The sequence below is a fragment of the Phacochoerus africanus genome, chromosome X (assembly GCF_016906955.1).
Source record: "Phacochoerus africanus isolate WHEZ1 chromosome X, ROS_Pafr_v1, whole genome shotgun sequence".
Lineage (NCBI taxonomy): Eukaryota > Metazoa > Chordata > Mammalia > Artiodactyla > Suidae > Phacochoerus > Phacochoerus africanus.
In genome coordinates this window covers 4,071,039-4,089,689 of record NC_062560.1, presented here as the reverse complement: position 1 = coordinate 4,089,689, position 18,651 = coordinate 4,071,039, and the positions used below count along the sequence as shown (strand labels likewise).

Sequence of the window (18,651 nt, the reverse complement as noted above, 5' to 3'; positions counted from 1 at the left end):
AACTTTGTTGCTACTTTTATCCTACATTACTCTTCATTTCTTTCCATTTCTGGTGACACCCTTTTCTATTTATTTTTAAATTAATGATGGTGACATGGTGCAAGCCCAGGTAACATTTCACAGTGCTTTTGTGTATGTCAGGGTCTACCTTTCCTCATTCCTGTGGCAATTCATCCTTCCCTGTCCATTTCATTGCCTGTGTATGTAAGCACCCACCCAATCCAACCATTCCCGATGCACACTGTAGATGAGAATCAGAACTCCCAATGCATGCACTCATTTATAGGAAGCAGGAGAGTTTCCACAATGTCCTTGATAGCTCCATGACTTCCAACTAAAGACGTCATAGTCTTTATTATGAGGCCCACTGTACACACTGGGGGACCCCTTCTAGCTGTATTTATGTATAGACATTTACTCTTCCTGTTTCCTTGTAACATGTCAATGTTTATTTGTCCGAACCTCGGATCCTGAGCAAAATCCCTTATGTGGAGCTGTGTTTTCTCACGGCTTGGGCCTGGTCTGTGAACGGTTGTTCAGCCCTTCAAATAAGGGCCGCCTCTAGGAGCCTAGAGCCCTTGGATGGTGCCGTGAGTAGCACAAGGCGCTGTGGGTGTTCTGGGCTCATGGCCATGGGAAGGGCTGTTTGTTGGGAAGACGAGTGTCTGATGCTGTTCGAAGCCGGAGAGGAGGGAACCGCATCTTTATGTGTGGTGACCTGGGTGTGCAGTTAGCTCTTTGTACCTGGCCTCTTGGTCATCTTGTTCCTCCAGGTACTATGTGGCCTTCGTGGTACTGTGGTTTGCCCATGGCTCACCTGCCCATGTTTGACTACTAGTGCCTTAAACCTTAAGACGTAAGAGTTCTTCCGTTGAGTTTCAGAAGGGTTGGTGCTGTCAGAAGAGGCATGTTCCCTCCGTGATGGCCCATGCCATCTCATAGTTTTCTGGGTAAACCTCAGTGACTGGAACAAAAGTTTCTTTTACTGCCATGAAGGAAATGCACTTGGGGGTTCTTTTTTGGACTCCGACCACTACAATCAAAGTCCTCACAAGAATCCTCCCTTTCTGTGCTGGTTTAGTCCTTTTTCTGCTGCTCACCTTGACATCTCTAGACACCTGTGTTTCATCTTATTTTGATTTGTCTGGGGTGACATACATATCCTACAAGGGAAGGTTTTCCTGGATAGTTAACAGGGATACTTGGGTGATGTCATGTAGCTGGCATGTTACAGAGAGTGCCATTGTCCAGGTCTGCATGAATTCCCTTTATTTGAACCTTCCGAAGTCAAGGACCACCCAAGAGGATGTGATTAAGGGATCAGGAGAGATGACGTGGGATAATCATGGGCAGGGAAGGATTATAAGAGGCAGGAACCAGGCATGTGGGTCATTGGTATTGATTCCATGGAGCAATGGCGATGCCTGGTTCTTCGTGTTGCATCCTATTGATGAATGAAACAGGACAAAGGTTTAGGAGCGTGGACCCTGTGACAGGTGACAGGAGTGAGGTCAGGCAGGAGGATTTCCATTGTTGGAGCAAAACATTGCAAGCGACACAATGTGACCTTTAGGAAAGGACAATGTCTGTGCCTTTTCTGCTGGAGCAGCATTGATAACAGGTGATTTTACTTACAGTTTGGTGATGTTGAAGTCCCTTTTGATTCACTTGGCAGGACAGTCATCTGGGGGAAAATAAAAAGGACAGGTATCAAACAATCCGCCAATACAAGCAAGTCCTAATAGTCTTATTTTACTTTATGATTGTACCTATGGGGTTTTCTAGCCATTTACTTATGGGAGACAATAGGTGGATGCACTCAGTGTGTCTGCTGCTAGCACGTGCACAGACCCAGTGAATGATACGTCCAGGCAATGTGCAGTGCTTTACCTCTTCCGATGATGTTCACAATATTTTCTTCTGGAATCCCGTTCGCTCTCGTCACCTCTTTAAACTTCTCTATTTCTAGGTCTTCAATGTCAGTTCCTTTGCCTAAAATCAGCATGCATACAACACAAGGGACCCATTAGGCCCCATCACGATATCTGAGTACCAAATGTGAAATTCAGTGTGCAAACAGAGCTTCCCTTGGTGTAATTGAACGGAGTCCCAACCAGGTGCCACTTGCCATGATGCAGAGGCCTGCTATGTGTGCGAGGATTGATCCCAGTCCAGCTTGCGCACTGCATACCCTCCAGTGTCAGCAGGAGGACCCCAAAGCCTCCTCAGGGGCTCCATGCATTAGAGCCCAGTGCATCACCCAGACATGGACATGCCTGCTTCTCTCTCAGCTTCCTGGTATGTCTTCCTGAATTCCTGCCTCATTCTGGACCCAGGTACCTGGGAAACAGGGTTCACCCTTCCAGGGACACTCTTGTCATGGGAGACTATGGCTTCTTCTTTCATTCAACCATAGTTCTGCCTGACACCTTCTGTGGATCCGACGCCTACTGTCCAGGGTGGCAGCACACCTCCCAGTGCCCCTCTGTGGCATCAGAACCACGGACCCCATGAAGATGTATTTCACCTGTTTCTGTCTCAGGGCTTTGAATGCATTGACCATGAACTTGAAGTATAGAGATTGAGGTCAACGTGATTAAAGCCATGGCTTGAGATGAGTTGCCATGGGAGGGACCCGTTTCCAGGAAAACTCTTTTCCAAAATGTTACTTTGCAGGAATGAGACGTGGTTGGAAACATCTGCTGAAACTGCCCTTCTCTCCCAGCTCTGATGTTCCCTCCTCTCTTTGTAGATTCCATTCCAGAATCCTTCATGCAAGGAACGTAAAGACCTAAGCCTTCCAAGTGGATAATGAGTTCTGTCTGTTGCGACTGACGTATGGAGAAAGATGCTTCCAGGGCACATGGTTCATGACCATGCCCATGAGGATTTAGACTTACCCAACAGTCCCGTCATTACGGTTTTGTTGCCTTCTTCATCCACGTTGATGTTAGTGAGTATCAGGGCAGTTTCGGACGCGTAATTAATTACAAATCTGTTGTCACCTACGTCTGTAAGGAGAGAAATGATACATACATACATATACATATACACACACACACACACATATTTATACACACGTAAATAGAAATGTATATGCATGTCTATGCAATTATACACATACACATACATACATTCATGTATATGTTGCCTGGCCTTAATTAATTTCTTGTAGCTGAACTTTATCATGGAAAACTTGGGGCTTTGGCTCCAGTGCATCCTGTGTTTATGGGTCTCTCCCCCTGTGGGTGCAGGGAACGCTTCAGCCGATTAGGATGGCAAGAGGAGGGGCTTTTCCTTGTGGACATCTTCTGATGGCATGAACCTTGTTCCCCCTTGCAGTGCTACTAGCATGTTTTCTTGAATATGAGTTCTAATGAAGGCAACATCATTTCAAACATCATGAGGGAGGTTAGGAAATCCAAGTCGAAACATCTTGTCAATTTTCATTTTCCCAGCCATGGCTTAGAGTGCACTTTAGGACCAGAGTCAAGGCACCCTTCTACCCTTTGGGTTACTGAGTGCCCACCCCGTACCAGAACTGCCATGTTCTGAACCATTACCATGAGTGATTGCATTTCCTCTGTTCTCCATCTAGGTGATTCCTTAACAGATGCACAGAGGCCTCTACCCAGTGTATAGCTATCAGGACTGTTGTCCCTGTGGAGCTGTGCAGGCAGTGAGTACCTAAAGCATTAGCTCACCCCCACCTGGAGGCCTGCACCTCCCCCTCTGTGGCTGTGCCATGTTGCTCTGCAGAAGATGAAGCATTGACCGAGTTTGTGTTCCCTCTAAGCCCTGGGCATGCGTTCTCTCTTCCAGCCCTCCATAACACCTCAGTGGAATCTCTCATCAAGATCTGATTTTCATCAGCCCATCTGTGTTCCTGACACCCCGTATAGCATGATTCATGGTCGGCAACACTGAATTGCCAGTTGTCTGCCTGGGCCAAGACGAGGTAGCTCCTGAAATGGCTTCCTTGTTTCCTAACCCCATACCTGTGTATGCATCTTTCCCAAGCCCCTGAGCATCCATGAGCCTGGGCTTATTTTGGGACAGTTCATGTCAGATGATGCCTTTCCTGAGACTCTCCGGAACCACCTTTGCTCTAACCATGGTTTCTCAAGGAGGGTTTTGCCATCTCAATTTCTAATGGTTGTAAAGGTTTTGCAGCTGGTAGAGGCCGTGAAGGTAAGGCTGTATCTTGGCTGAGGCTGCCCTCACCCAAAGTCCAGTGTGTGCTCCTTATGGGTGCAGGGATTTCCCCCTAAACCCAAGCTAGTCTGGTTGCGATTCCTCGTTCCCCAGAGATGTGGAGGAAGAGGTGGGCTGTTCTGTTTCTTTCCCTACTTGAATTGCCATTTCTCCATCCAGGAAAATATATAGGAACATGGAAAAAAGGAAAGAATATTCAGTAGAAGCACTGACGTTTCCAAGAAATAACATAGAAAAAAAAAAAACAACAACAACATCATTTGGGAATTTCCATCGTGGTTCACTGGAAATGAATCTGCCTGGGATCCTTGAGGATGCAGGCTGGATCTCTGGTGTTGCTCAGTGGGTTAAGGATGTCGTGTTGCCTTGAGCTCTGGTTTACATCGCATACATGGCTCTTTCCCTGTGTTGCTCTGGCTGTGGCATGGAGCAGCACATACAGCTCAGATGCTACCCCTAGCCTGGGAGCCTGCATATGCCATGAGTGGGGCCATAAAATAAAGGCAAAAAATTATTCAAAAAATTCCTACCTAATATTAAAATTTTATCAATGCTCATGAAGGGCTAAGAATCTGGCATATATTTGACTTGTTTGTGTTAATAGTGCAACCGCTGTGCTATGATTTATGGTAGGCAATGGTTGGAATCACTTATTTTTTGGCCACACCCGTAACATGTGGAAATCCAACCCAGGCCACAGCAGTGAGAACACCAAATCCTAAACCACTAGGGACCTCTTGGAATCCCATATTAATATATGTAAGTTGTCATCCATTATATACACCTTGGAGCAATGACCACTGGTTATGTGGCTGCAGGCTCTCGCATAGACCGTAGAGCTGTAAATCTTAGCCAGCATCCTCATTGCTTTGATCAGAAGCTGCATGTGTGAGGTGTTGTGTTTGGTATTTGAAATTCCTAGGATTGCCATGGATTTGAAGTTCATCTGGCATTCACAGAAGCAATTAGGATGTTCAGAGCTGGTTTTTAAAAGGTGTCTCCTGCAGGATGATATTGATGTGTCCTGTCCAGATAGGCCCTTGATACACGTGTTCTGAAGGGTGTTTTAAATATTCTAGTAACCGTTCTATGTACCTGAGACCCTCCTGAAAGACCAAGTCTAGGGTCCACCATGGAGGACCCCTGTGAGTCGGGAGGGGTCCTCTGAGTTGTTGGATGGAAGCCTTTGTTTAGGATGGCAGAGGGCTTCGAGCATTGAGGATAGGTGCCTGATCACACCTGTCCTTTGATGGACCCTGGAATGCACATGTGTGGTGTCCTGACGGGACAGGAGGCCCCGATTTGCACCCTCCTCTACTTTTATCCATTCAACTCTCCTACTCACAGTCAACATCGTAAGTATTGCCTTCTAGTTTGGTTCCGCTCAGAGAAAATTCTTCACAGATTCCATTTTCCCTGAAAAAGAAAGCAGTGAGTTGGTTGATTTCACATCCTAAAAATTGGACCTATGATTGGCAATTTCATTGGTGCACCCTCTCAGCCCCTCTGTAAGTAGCACCGTAATGCCTAAGAGCCCTGGGACATGCACAGGACAGGAATGCATTGGTTCAGATCAGGTAGCTCCCAAGGGACAAGACATTTCATTTCCACATTCATTCTGAGCAGACGTTCTGAGAATGAACTGTACATATTTAGCCACGTTTCCTTGAAACTAAATAAAGAAATCAAGACTTTAGGGGAAAAGAGTAAAAAAAGTCTTTTCCTACTGAAATGAAAACAAATTAAAAAAAAACTGTTTAAAACATCCTTTGCCTGATACTGAGAGGCAGAGCTCTCAAGAGAGACCTTAGGGTTTTCATAACCTTGGCAATGGATGCTTAAAGGATCGCCAAACATTGCAAAAATTATAGGAAAATTTATTTATTCATATCCAAGATAGAAAGTCTTCTTCTATTAATTCATCATCAGAGGAATAAACATTGAAAGATACATATGTGTGTACCAGGAAAATCACACACAAAGATACACATGATATGCCTGTATAACATAAGTAAGTGGTATACGTATCTGATATGTTTATATTGTCACCTCTATTACAATGTATTTGAGTGACTTCATATGTATCTTTCTGTGCACGTAAATGAAAAATGTGTATTTGGTATATATGAAAAATGTAGACTCCTCAAATGTTACAAGAGAAATCACCCAAGAAATACTGGCTTAATTATTGGAAAGACCTATTGCCAGACAATGACCAGAGTAAGTTGTGTTCACTGTAATTAGTATGGAAATGCATGAAGGGACTCAACAAACAAACACACAAAACCAAACCATGAAGTGGTGACAACAAAAACCACATGCAGTTGTGCAGAAACTGCAAAGTATCCACATGGTTATGTATTCAAACCTAGTCCTTTCACTTGGCTTGAGAAAAGAGACTCCTTCTCGATGCAGACAAACAGTTCTCTTTTTAAACCATTTTGCTGAGTGAAAGAAGCAGGGGATACAACGTGGACGGTGTGATTTCCTTGTGTGAAGTTCTAGAGGAGGTGAGAATAATCAGGTCAGTTGTTACCTGTGGCTAGGTGGGTGGTTAACGGTGAGGGACAGAAATGAGATTTGGGGAGGAGATTTATGTCATGACTGTTGAGGTGGTGAAACAGGTGTACACAAGTGAAATCTCACAGCACCCTGCCCTTTAGAGGGGTGCCTATGGGTCAGTACACTCTAGAGTTGATTTCAGAGAGAGTGGCCCCACAACAAGTCAAAGATAGGGCACAAACATAATCAACATGGCAAAGAGGAAGATAGTAAAGTATTTGTTACAAAATTAGAACAGTTCTGTATGTATCCTGAGATATGCTATGTGTGTGTGTACAAGTTAAATGTCCGTATACTCTCAAATACATGATGTTTAAAATAAAATCAGTTATACATATTTATACATCTATAACCCAAGCTCCTCGGGCATAAACATTTTAGGGTTTTTATCATTAATATTTCTATTCTTGAAAGTTTGTTTCTGTGTGGGCATGCTCCCAATAAAACACCTGTTCTATAGTGGACATTCTATCAAGTGTGCTTTGTGCTATGAGGACTTTAATAAACATAGTCACAATGAACCTTTGCTGATTCACCTTTGAGTAGAGACCCCTTTGTGTTCTGCACCTGCTCACAGCCAGTGGGGCTCCCTGTGAAGCCTGTCCTACAAAGTCTGCCTGAAAGGTTCCAGCCCCAGGTGTGGACTGTAGGGTTTAGGGCACTACGCTCTTGCTGCTGCTCTGCCCCTCTTGCCTTGAATGGCTTGAAGCCAGGGGACCTTCTGGGACCTCCACTCTCAGGCAGGACACCTGACCTTCTCGGAAGGCTTCTGGTGGCAAGGACTCAAGGTCTCCAGAGACCCTTCTCGGCTGTTCACCTGAGGGGGCCAGGCTCCTGTTCAAACCCAGGCATTTCCCTGCACACATGGATGCCAGACCTTCCTCAGGTTCTGGTATTTATACGTGGTTTCCTTCCCCATTATTTTTACTTACTTTCTAAAAAAGTCGACGTATACTTTGCTCTCTTGGTCATCAAATACAATGCTACGCATGAAAACCTGGAAGGGTGCATTTGCTCCAATCTTCTCCAGGTCACTAGAGCCTATGTAGTTGGTTGTCCATTTTCCTGAAAGCTAAAAAGAAATACTTGTGAGGAAGTAGAGTTCATCTGTTTTTGTTGATCCCCACATCATCCTTCAGGAGTGTCCGTTCCCTTTTGCCTATCAGCACACATTATCGGATTTGACCGAACAGAGCCAGATTTAGATAATAATGTGAAAACTCAAGCCAGCATTATAACAAGGAATGGAGACATCTCAGAAATAGCTGATGCTCAGCTTCAGATGCAATAACTCCACTCCCAGCAGTTCCTGGCTGAGCCACCTTTTTTTTTTTCCAAGAACTATATCAATATATCGATTTGATGAATAGACAGAGTAGATACCACAGAGACCAAATCCTACAAGTCCAGGAGCCAATTAATGGAGCAATTCTGAGTTCGAGGTGGATGGCTAGGCTTATGGAGTCACACAAGGAAACCCCCAAAGCAACACACATTCACAAGCTCTACTCCCACCCAGCCCATCCCTGTTACCTCAAAGAGATCTTGCTCAGGTTGAGGTTCCTGGGCACAAACCAGACCAAGGACCAGACTCAGCAGCAGACTCTTCATCCTGGTGGTTCCTGCGATTCTTCTTCAGGAGAAGCTTGGACTGTCCCCGTTGTTAGAGAGAGTCGGAATCCTCCCCCTTTTTATAGTCTTGGTCTGTTGTCGTAACGTTGGATGTACAATGATTAATCTTACCCCTTGGTTACATTAAGCCATGTTCAAATATCCTGCTTGGCAGTGATGAGCTATTCTGGCATTTTGTCCTTTTAATGATGGGATTTCTTTTATGAGAAGCTTAAGTGGATCTGAATATTTGGCCTTTATGGTGAGTGCCAAATCACAATGCATGCCAAGTGTTTTAAGGAGAGTAATACTTATTTTCTTTTATGTCCAAGGTCCACAATGGGGTCAGCAATCCAAGGCACATTTCCCCAGTACCCGTGTTATTTCCTTAACCTTGAAGAGATATGTCTACACTTCTTTTCTCCAACTGAAGACAAACCATCTGGTGGAACAGTGTTAAAAGACCCCTCATTCCCTGGGGTCATAACCTCCTTCTACCTCACAGCAGGCTCCGTTTTTTTGTTTTGTTTTGTTTTTTGTTTTTTGTTTTTTTACTCAGAGGTCCACCTGTGACATGTCCAGTAACCTCATGTGAAGAAGGTATCTCAACCACTCATTTTATCATTCTGTGTGCAAAACACCTTTTCAGAAAATGTCTTTTTTTTTTTTGTCTTTTTGCTATTTCTTTGGGCCGTTTCTGCGGCATATGGAGGTTCCCAGGCTAGGGGTCCAATCGGAGCTGCAGCCACCAGCCTACGCCAGAGCCACAGCAACGCGGGATCCGAGCCGCATCTGTGACCTACACCAGAGCTCAGGGCAACGCCGGATCGTTAACCCACTGAGCAAGGGCAGGGACCGAACCTGCAACCTCATGGTTCCTAGTCGGATTCGTTAACCACTGCGCCACGACGGGAACTCCAGAAAATGTCATTTTTAATGTAATATGTGATGACCTGGGCTCAATCTCTGGCTTTGCTCAGTGGGTGAAGGATCTGGCTTTGCTGTAAGCTGTGGTGTATGTTGCAGACTCAGTTCTGGATACCACATTGCTCTAGCTGTGGTGTAGGCCTGCAGCTGGAGCTCTGATTGGAAACCTAGCCCTGAGTGCAGCCCCCCGAAAAAAGGCACAGACCAAACCTCATTACTTTTGTGAAATAAACAGATGTTTGTCACTTGAAAAACAAAAGAAAAGGGATCTTCAGCTTCCATCTTTGGTTGGCCACTTCCATTCATACTCGCAAGGACTCAAAATGTTATATTTTTGTGGTGGTTGTTCTCTCTTCTTTGGGTCCCCCATGCATTTTTTTTCCCTCTCCTTTTCCCACTGATTTCTCTGTCTATTGTCCTCTATATTCTTCTGTTGTAAAATGTATGATGGGGTTTTCATGTCACCAAATATGTCAGGATTTTTTTCTTGTAGCTGCCTGGTTGAGCAAATTTGGAGCAGGGCTATGATCCCCACAAATACCTCTTGGCTTCCCGTCATTTCCACTTCCATGTCTCCTTACATAACGTACTTCTTCAAGGTTGTGCTCTTGGAGTCCTACCAACATGTGTTCCTTGAGAATGAATCCTAAGATCATCCCATGTTTGGAAGACCTTTCCAACTGCCAGTCAAGGGGAAGCTAAGCAGTAATTACTTTCAGATGATGGCAACAGGTTGGGTTTGGTTCTTAGTAATCCTGTTATAACTAAAGGAAGTCGCTAGAACTTTAATTCCGTATCTTTCGTTAAGGTTTAAGATCAAAATGCAGGTGATAGTATGATAAAACGGGGACACTCCTACCGAAATGTTACTCTCATAACCTCCACAAAACAATGCTAAGCTATCCTGTGTCCCCCTTCCAGGTTCTTCCTTGTTCAATTTATCCAGGTTCCTGTAACTATGATGCGTCTCTCTCCTCAGTGTTAAATTTCTGACATCTTTACCTGTTTTCTCTGTGATCATGGTTTGACATCTTAGGTTTCACAATTCCCATCTCTCCATCGTGCAAGGAAGCTTTTGACCCTGGTCATCGGACCCATCCGGTTCCCTCAAGGATTCCCAGCTAAGGTTCCAAAGTACTTAGAATCTCAGTTGAGCTAATTAAGCACAAGCCCCCTGTTTGAGATCTGATCCTGGTGAAATTCTCTCCAAGTGTGTGTCAAATGACAGCATGCTCAGTGATTCCCAGAGAAAGTTACTGACACTGGGGGTTCTGATGGAGTGGATAGAGTGTTGTGTGTAGAACTGTGAATTTCTAACAGGTGACCTCAGGAGATGCCATTGCTTCTGGTCTCGGTCCACACTTCTAAGTAGTGAGGCTTCAGAGCTGTCTTCCCAAAGCCTGCCCTGTTTGCAGCATCCCCTCAGTTTTGATTCCCAATGTAGCATTCTCTGTTCTTAAACTAGAGTTTTGGTTTGAGCAGATCTAAGAAGGCTTTGCACAACTTCTTGTTGGGGAGTGGGTCACAGTGAGGCATCACTGTCCCTCCCAGGCACATGAATGGTGACAGTTTTTGTTGTCCTCATGGGAGAAGTGGGTGTTGACACCTTCCATCTAGGAGATAGAGATAAAGCATGCTGCTAAACATCCTACTACGTGCAGGGAGACTCTCCCAAGAGAGAGTTATCAACGTGCCAACCAGGGAGGCAGTTGAGAAATCCTGATTCTTATGTGTTCATATACTTCTCTCACACGGACTGAAGCGTCCATCCTTACAGGAACCTGCAAATTTCCAAAGAGTAGGAAGCCCCTATGTCCTTTCCCCTTTCCCCTTTATGTTCATTTTTCTCATTTCATAAGTAGTCTTTATTCATTCAAGAGTAACTTCTTCAACGTCGTTGTCTTTGAACTTTGGTATTAGCTGCATCCCAGTGCAGAGCAAGTTAATAAATGAACCAGGGAGGTCCTTTGTTCTTGAGGCTGGGGTGCCATGGACCAGGTGTGTTTAGAAGGGAATAAGAGCCTTGTGGCACCCCCCCCACCCTCCAACTAGTTGTACCTGAAATTCCCAAAGAAAGGGAAACATAATCATGGTGGGTTCAGGAACGCAGGGGAGGATGTTTAAAGGTAGACCTAGAAACCGATTGACAGAGAACAGGGATCCATCTATGTAAAAAGTCCCCAGCTTGGACACTTCAGCAGAGCTTCCAAGGGTGCCTAATTCGGCTGACTCAGGAAAGGGTGGCCATTTTTCCATTAAATGTCAGGGGCGTTGGAAAGACTAAGAGGTGACAGACCAAGGAAAGACCAGATAAACACTCAGTGTGAGTCGAAGAAAGGCCATCTCTACATTTTCTCCTATTTTCATGCTGGAAGTCTTCACCCTTTGGAGCTTCCTTTAAGATCACATCTAGCACCAAGATCTTCTCTAGCTTACTTAGGTGGAGAGGAAAAGAGTGCTATTACAAGAAAAAAAAAACTTAACATATTCCATAACCTTCCTAATGCTTCCGGAAACTTGTAGTCCTGCAGGTAAATCTACAGGGCTTAATATCCTACCAATGTCAGGGAAAGCAGTTTCCAGAAATATACAGGTCCTTGTCTCTTGGGACTGTTTTCTCCTGGTGTTCTGTTCCTGCAAAAGTATTTATCAGAGCGTGTATGTTTGTTCTTTGTCTTAATTTCAGAGTGTGTGTTTGTTTTACTCCATGGTGGACACTTAATTCCTGTGTGCATATTTCAGACAGTTAGACTCTGAACATTAAAAGATCCAATGTGAAGAAGAGGGATTCCCAGATCAGCATTTTCCAGGGGTTCAGATGCCCTGAGAGAACTCTCAGTTTTCTGCAGAAAGCCTGGATTTTCCTTCAGTATATAATGTAGTCCAGTAACCTAGAAACTTTTATCCATATATGCCTTATAAACTTTTATCCACATATGCTCAGTAAGATTCCTCTTGTCTGGTGTTTCGTCTGTGTTCAGAAAATACTGATTTAGCGCCGTAATTTCCTAAACCTTGTAAGTCAGACTGTGTTCCTCATCCAGGGGGATGCCTTCCAATGAAAGGGGACAAAGGGAAAGCCAGTGAAGCCGCAATCAGTCGCAGATAACCTGTTCGTAAGTGGTAGGATGGAAAACCAAGCAAGGTAAGAACCAGCAGTGTGTGTGTGATCCATTTCAGAAGGAGACACAGGTTCCACAAAGGATGGTTTCAAGTGAAGCTCCGATGGTTGTTGGAAGGTGATTTAAGTGTGTTATGCTGGAAAATGACAAGAGGAAGTACAAAGATTTTTTAAAAGGTTATTTTGGTGTTAACTATCAAGACCCCAAAGCTGTCTTCACTTGGAGAAGGCAATTCCCTGCACAGAAATTGTGCAGTGATTGAGGCATAGAAGCATTCCCTGGTTTGGTGTTTTTCATGTTGAAATATTTCAAAATAAGTTTAACAGTCTAGAAGCTCTGACACATTCATTGTGGAAGATGTAGTAAATTTATAATTTGGATCTCTATGCTATGAATCAACATGTGAATACTCTCTAAAATATTACTATTGGGAAAAGAGCAGAAATTGGGGCTTCAGGTTATGCTGGTCTCAGGAAATGCATAGAACAGACTTTCTTCTCTCTCCTTCTGAAAACTTTGAGTGAGTACAGTGCTTTTTCCTTCTTATATATTGGAGAAGTTTCTGTAGTGAAATCTTTGGACCTGCATGTTCTTAATGGAAAGTTTGGTGATGACAGATTCCATTTCTTTAATCAAAAAAAGGAATATTTAAATTTTCTGTTTCATCTTATGTCAGTGTTGCAAGAAACGTGTCTGTTTCATAGAAAACGTTTGGTGGAAGTAACTTTGTTTCTAGTTTTTTCTTACATATCTATTCATTTCTCTAGCATTTCTGGTGAAAACCCTCTTTTTCTTGATTAATGTTGGTGATGTATCACAAAAACCCATACTAACAACATTGTGATGCTTTTGATTTAGCCAGGTCCTCCTTTTCAATGTTTTCTTAAAAATTTATTTCATTTTTATTTACCAAATACAATTTTTTCCTGCTGTACAGCATGGTAACCCATTTCCACATACATGTATACATTCTTTTTTCTCACATGATCATGCTCCATCACAAGCCACTAGACATAGTTTCCAGTGCTACACAGCAGGATCTCATCGCTTATCCACTCCAAAGGCAATAGTTTACACCTATTAACCCTAAGTTCCCAGTCCATCCCACTGCCTCCCCCTCCCCCTAAGCAACCACAAGTCTATTCTTCAAGTCCATGATTTCTTTTCTGTGGAAAGTTTCCTTTGTGCCATATATTAGATTCCAGATATAAGTAATATCATATGGTATTTGTTTTTCTCTTGCTGTCTTACTTCACTCCGGATGAGAGTCTCTAGTTCCATTCATGTTGCTGCCAATGGCATTATTTTGTTCTTTTTTATGGCTGAGTAGTATTCCATTGTGTGTATATACCACATCTGCCGAATCCAGTCATCTGTCAGTGGACATTTTAGTTGAATCCAAGTCTTGGCTATTGTGAATAGTGCTGCAATGAACATGTGGGTGCATGTGTCTTTTTTAAAGAAAATTTTGTCTGGATATATGCCCAAGAGTGGGAATGCTTGGTCATATGGCCGTTTTATGTGTAGTTTTCTAAGGCACCTCCATACTGTTCTCCATAGTGGTTGTACCAGCTTAAATTCCCACCAACAGTGCAGGAGGGTTCCCTTTTCCCCACACCCCCTCCCGCATTTGTTACTTGCAAACTTATTAATGATGGCCATTCTGACTGGTGTGAGGTGGTATCTCATGGTAGTTTTGATTTGCATTTCTCTAATAATCAGGGATGTTGAGCATGGTTTCATGAGCTTTTGGCCATCTGTACATCTTCCTTGAAAAAATGTCTTTTCGGGTCTTTTGCCCATTTTTCCATTGGTTGATTGGCTTTTCGCTGTTGGGTTGCATAAGTTGCTTGTATATTCTAGAGATTAGGCCCTTGTCAGTTGCATCATTTGAAACTATTTTCTCCCATTCTGGAAGTTGTCTTTTTCATTTCTTTGTGGTTTCCTTTGCTGTGCAAAACTTGTGAGTTTGATTAGGTCGCATTGGTTTGTTTTTGCTTTTATTTCTATTTCTTTGGGAGACTGACCTGAGAAAATATTCATGAGGTTGATGTCAGAGAATGTTTTGCTTATATTCTCTTCCAGGATTTTGATGGTGTCTTGTCTTATATTTAAGTCTTTCAGCCATTTGGAGTTTATTTTCATGCATGGTGTGAGGGTGTGTTCTAGTTTCACTGATTTGCATGTAGCTATTCAGGTTTCCTAGCAATCCTTGTTGAAAAGACTGTATTTTTCCCATTTTATGTTTTTGCCTCCTTTGTCAAAGATTAATTGATCACAGGTGTCTGGGTTTACTTCTGGGTTCTCTATTCTGTTCCACTGGTCTGTATGTCTGTTTTGGCACCAGTACCACCTGTCTTGGTAATTGTGGCTTTGTAATATTGCCTGAAGTCTGGAAAAGTTATGCCTCTTGGGTTTTTTTTTCTTCTTCTGAATTGCTTTGGAAAATCTGGGTCTTTTGTGGTTCCATATAAATTTTTGGATTGTTCTTGTTCTGTGAAAAACATCATGGGTAGTTTGACAGGGATTTCATTGAATCTGTAGATTTCTTTGTGTAGTATGGCCATTTTTACAATATTAATTTTTCTGACCCATGAACATGGAATATCTTTCCATTTCTTTTACCTCTTCTTTAATTTCCTTGATGAATGTTTTATACTTCTTGGCATCTAAGTCCTTTACCTCCTTGGTCAGCTGATTTCACAGGTATTTGATTTTTTGTGGTGCAATTTTAAAAGGTATTGTATTTTTGTAATCCTTTTCTAATAATTGTTAGTATAGAGAAATGTGACTGATTTCTGAATGCTAGTCCTATAGCCTCCTCCTTTGTTGAATTTGATCAGTGCAAGTAGTTTTTGGGTTGAGTCCTTAGGGTTTTCTATAGTTTAGAAAATTATATAGCAATATATAGTATATCTACTACTATATAGTATCATGTCATCTGCATACAGTGACAGTTTTACCTCTTCTCTTCCAATTTGGATGTCTTTTGTTTCCTTTTGTTTGTCTGATTGCTGTGGCTAGGACTTCCAGTACTATGTTGAATAACCGTGGTGAGAGTGGGCATCCTTGTCTTTTTCCAGATTTGCGTGGGAAAACCTTCAGCTTTTCTCCACTGAGTGTTATATTTGCTGTGGGTTTGACATAAATGGCTTTGATGATGTTAAGGAATCTTCCTTCTCTTCCCGCTTGGGTAAGAGTTTTGCTCATGAAGGGATGTTGGACTTTGTCAGATGCTTTGTCTGCATCTATTGAGATGATCATGTGATTTTTGACTTGACTTTAGTTAATGTGGTGTATGTCACTGATTGTTTTGTGTATGTTGAACCATCCTTGTGGACCTGGGATGAATCCCACCTGGTAGTGGTGTATGATCTTTTTGATACGTTGTTGGATTCAGTTGGCTAAATGTTTGTTGAGAATTTTTGCATTTATATTCATCAAGGGTATTGGCCAATAGTTTTCTTTTTTGGTGGTATCTTTGTCTGGTTTTGGAATTAGGGTGATGGTGGCATCATAGAATGTATTTTGGGGTGTTTCTTCTTCAAACTTTTGAAAAAGTTTAAGGAGGATGGGTATAATTTCCTTTTTGTATGTTTGTTAGAATTCACCTGTGAAGCCATCTGGTCCTGGACTTTTATGTGTAGGGAGTGTTTTTATGACATATTCAATTTCATTTCTAGTGATCAGTCTCTTCAGTTGATCTATTTCTTCTTGATTCAGTTTTGGCAGGGTGTAAATCGCTAGAAAGTTGTCCATTTCTTCTAGGTTGTCTAATGTGTTAGCATATAATTGTTCATAGTATTATCTCACGGTTTTTGGCATTTCTGTATTATCAGCTGTGACTTCTCCTTTTTATTTCTTATTTTGTTTATTGGTTTTTTTTTTTCTGTCCTCTCCTTGGTGAGTCTAGCCAGAGGTTTGTCTGTTTTGTTTACCTTTTCAAAGAATGAGCTCTTGGTTTGATTGATTTCTTATCTCTATTTTATTTATTTCCTCTTTGATCTTTATGATTTCCTTCCTTCTTCTGACTTCATGTTTTGTTTGTTTTTCTATTTCTAATTCATTTAGGTGGTGGGTTAAGTCTATTTGAGATTTTTTCTTCTATTTTTTATTCATCAATGAATTTATTACATTTATAGTTGTACAATGATCATCACAATCCAGTTTTATAGCATTTCCATCCCACAACCCCAGTGCATCCCCCCACCCCCCAAACTGTCTCCTTTGGAAACCATACGTTTTTCAAAGTCTGTGAGTCAGCATCTGTTCTGCAAAGAAGTTCATTCTGTCCTTTGTTCAGATTCCACATGTCAGTGAAAGCATTTGATGTTGGTGTCTCATTGTCTGACTGACTTCACTTAGCATGATAATTTCTAGGTCCATCCATGTTGCTAAAAATGTTGTTATTTCATTCCTTTTAATAGCTGAGTAATATTCCTTTGTGTATATGTATCACCTCTTCTTTAACCACTCCTCTGTCGATGGACATTTAGGTTGTTTCCATGTCTTGGCTATTGCAAATAGTGTTACAGTGAACATTGGAGTACATAAGTCTTTGTGAGTCATGGTTTTCTTTGGAGAGATGACCAGGAGTGGGATTTCTGGATCAAATGGGAGTTCTATTTGAGTTTTCTGAGGAATCTCCATACTGCTTTCCACAGTGGTTGCACCAATTTACAATCTCACCAACTGTGTAGTAGGGTTCCTTTTTCTCCACACCCTCTCCAGCACTTATTGTTTGTAGACTTTTTGATGGTTTTCATTCTGTCTGGTTTAAGGTGGTACCTCATGGTGGTTTTTATTTGCATTTCTCTAATAATGAGTGATGTTGAACATCTTTTCACTTGTTTTTGGCCGTCTGTATGCCTTCTTTAGAGAATTACCTGTTTAGATCTTCTGCCCAATTTTTGATGGGGTTGTTTTTTGGTATTGAGTAGTAGGAGGTGTTTATAAATTTTGGAGATTAATCCCTTCCCAGCACCATTTATTGAACAGGCTGTCTTTTCTACATCGTATATTCTTGCCTCCTTTGTCATAGATGATTTGGCTGTAGGTGCGTGGGTTTAATTCTGGGCTTTCTATCCTGTTCCACGGATCTATATTTCTGTCATTGTGCCACTACTATATGGTTTTGATGATTGTTGTTTTGCAGTATAGTCTGAAGTCTAGGAGCCTGATTCCTCCAGCTCCATTTTTCTTTTTCAGGGTGTCTTTGGCTATTCTGGGTCTTTTGTGCTTCCAAACTTTAAAATATTTTGTTCGAGTTCTGTGAAAAATGTCCTTGGTAATTTGATAGGGATTGCATTGAATCTGTAGATTGCCTTGGGTAGTATAGTCATTTTGATAATATTGACTTTTCCAATCCAAGAGCATGGTATGTCTTTCCATGTATTTGTGTCATTTTTGAAGGTATATATACAGTAAAGACACAAAATCATCCATGCACAATTATCCGACCAAAATCAGAAATTGTGAGAAGAGGAGGGTACAAATGCAGAACACTGGAGATGCACTTGCAATTAAGAGACCAACAACTTAAAAAAATCTCATATATATATATATATATATAGACTCATATCAAAACTTCAGAATAACTACAAACCAAAAATCTACAGGTGATACACAAATAAGAAAAATCAACTCAAATACAACACTAAAGATAGTCATCAAACCACAGGAGGAGAGAACAAGAGAAAAAGGAAAGAAAAAAGAGCAACAAAAACAAATCCAAAGCAGTTAATAAAATGGCAATAAGAATATACATATCAATAAGTACCTTAAATGTTAATGGAATAAATGCCCCAACTAAAAACATAGACTGGCTGAATGGATACAAAAACAAGACCCATATACATGCTGTCTTCAAGAGGCCCATTTCACTTCTAAGGACGCATACAAATTGAAAGTGAGAGGATGGAAGAAGATATTCCATGGCAACAGGAATCAAAGGAAAGCTGGAGTAGCAATACTCGTGTCAGACAAAATGGACTTTAAAATGAAGAATGTTTCATTATAAGCTTCAAGTACTCTTTGCCTTTATAAAAGTATGTGCATGTATAACTTTAATAAAAAATATAATTTTGGAAAAAAAAATAAAATGAAGAATGTTTTATGGGATAAGGAAGGTCACTACCTAATGATCAAAGGATTAATCCAAGAAGAAGATATAACCGTTTTAAATATCTACAGACCCAACCTAGGTTCACCATAA

The 18,651-nt window shown here is 41.8% G+C and overlaps 1 protein-coding gene across 2 annotated transcripts; it reads right to left on the bottom strand.

Annotated features, from left to right (window-relative positions):
* Window positions 1-1,246: 1,246 nt before the first annotated feature.
* Window positions 1,247-8,457, bottom strand: LOC125118796 (odorant-binding protein-like). 2 transcript variants are annotated; one of them, XM_047765630.1, is made up of 7 exons: window positions 8,311-8,457; window positions 7,710-7,849; window positions 5,561-5,631; window positions 2,901-3,011; window positions 1,891-1,992; window positions 1,636-1,684; window positions 1,247-1,487 (listed from the first exon to the last, which is right to left on the bottom strand). In XM_047765630.1, exons 1-6 carry the CDS (start codon window positions 8,386-8,388, stop codon window positions 1,665-1,667), a joined length of 522 nt encoding a protein of 173 aa, XP_047621586.1. In that variant the 5' UTR covers window positions 8,389-8,457; the 3' UTR covers window positions 1,247-1,487; window positions 1,636-1,664. The 2 variants fall into 2 exon arrangements, with proteins under 2 accessions (XP_047621586.1, XP_047621585.1); XM_047765629.1 differs by having other exon boundaries at window positions 1,247-1,444.
* Window positions 8,458-18,651: the final 10,194 nt, after the last annotated feature.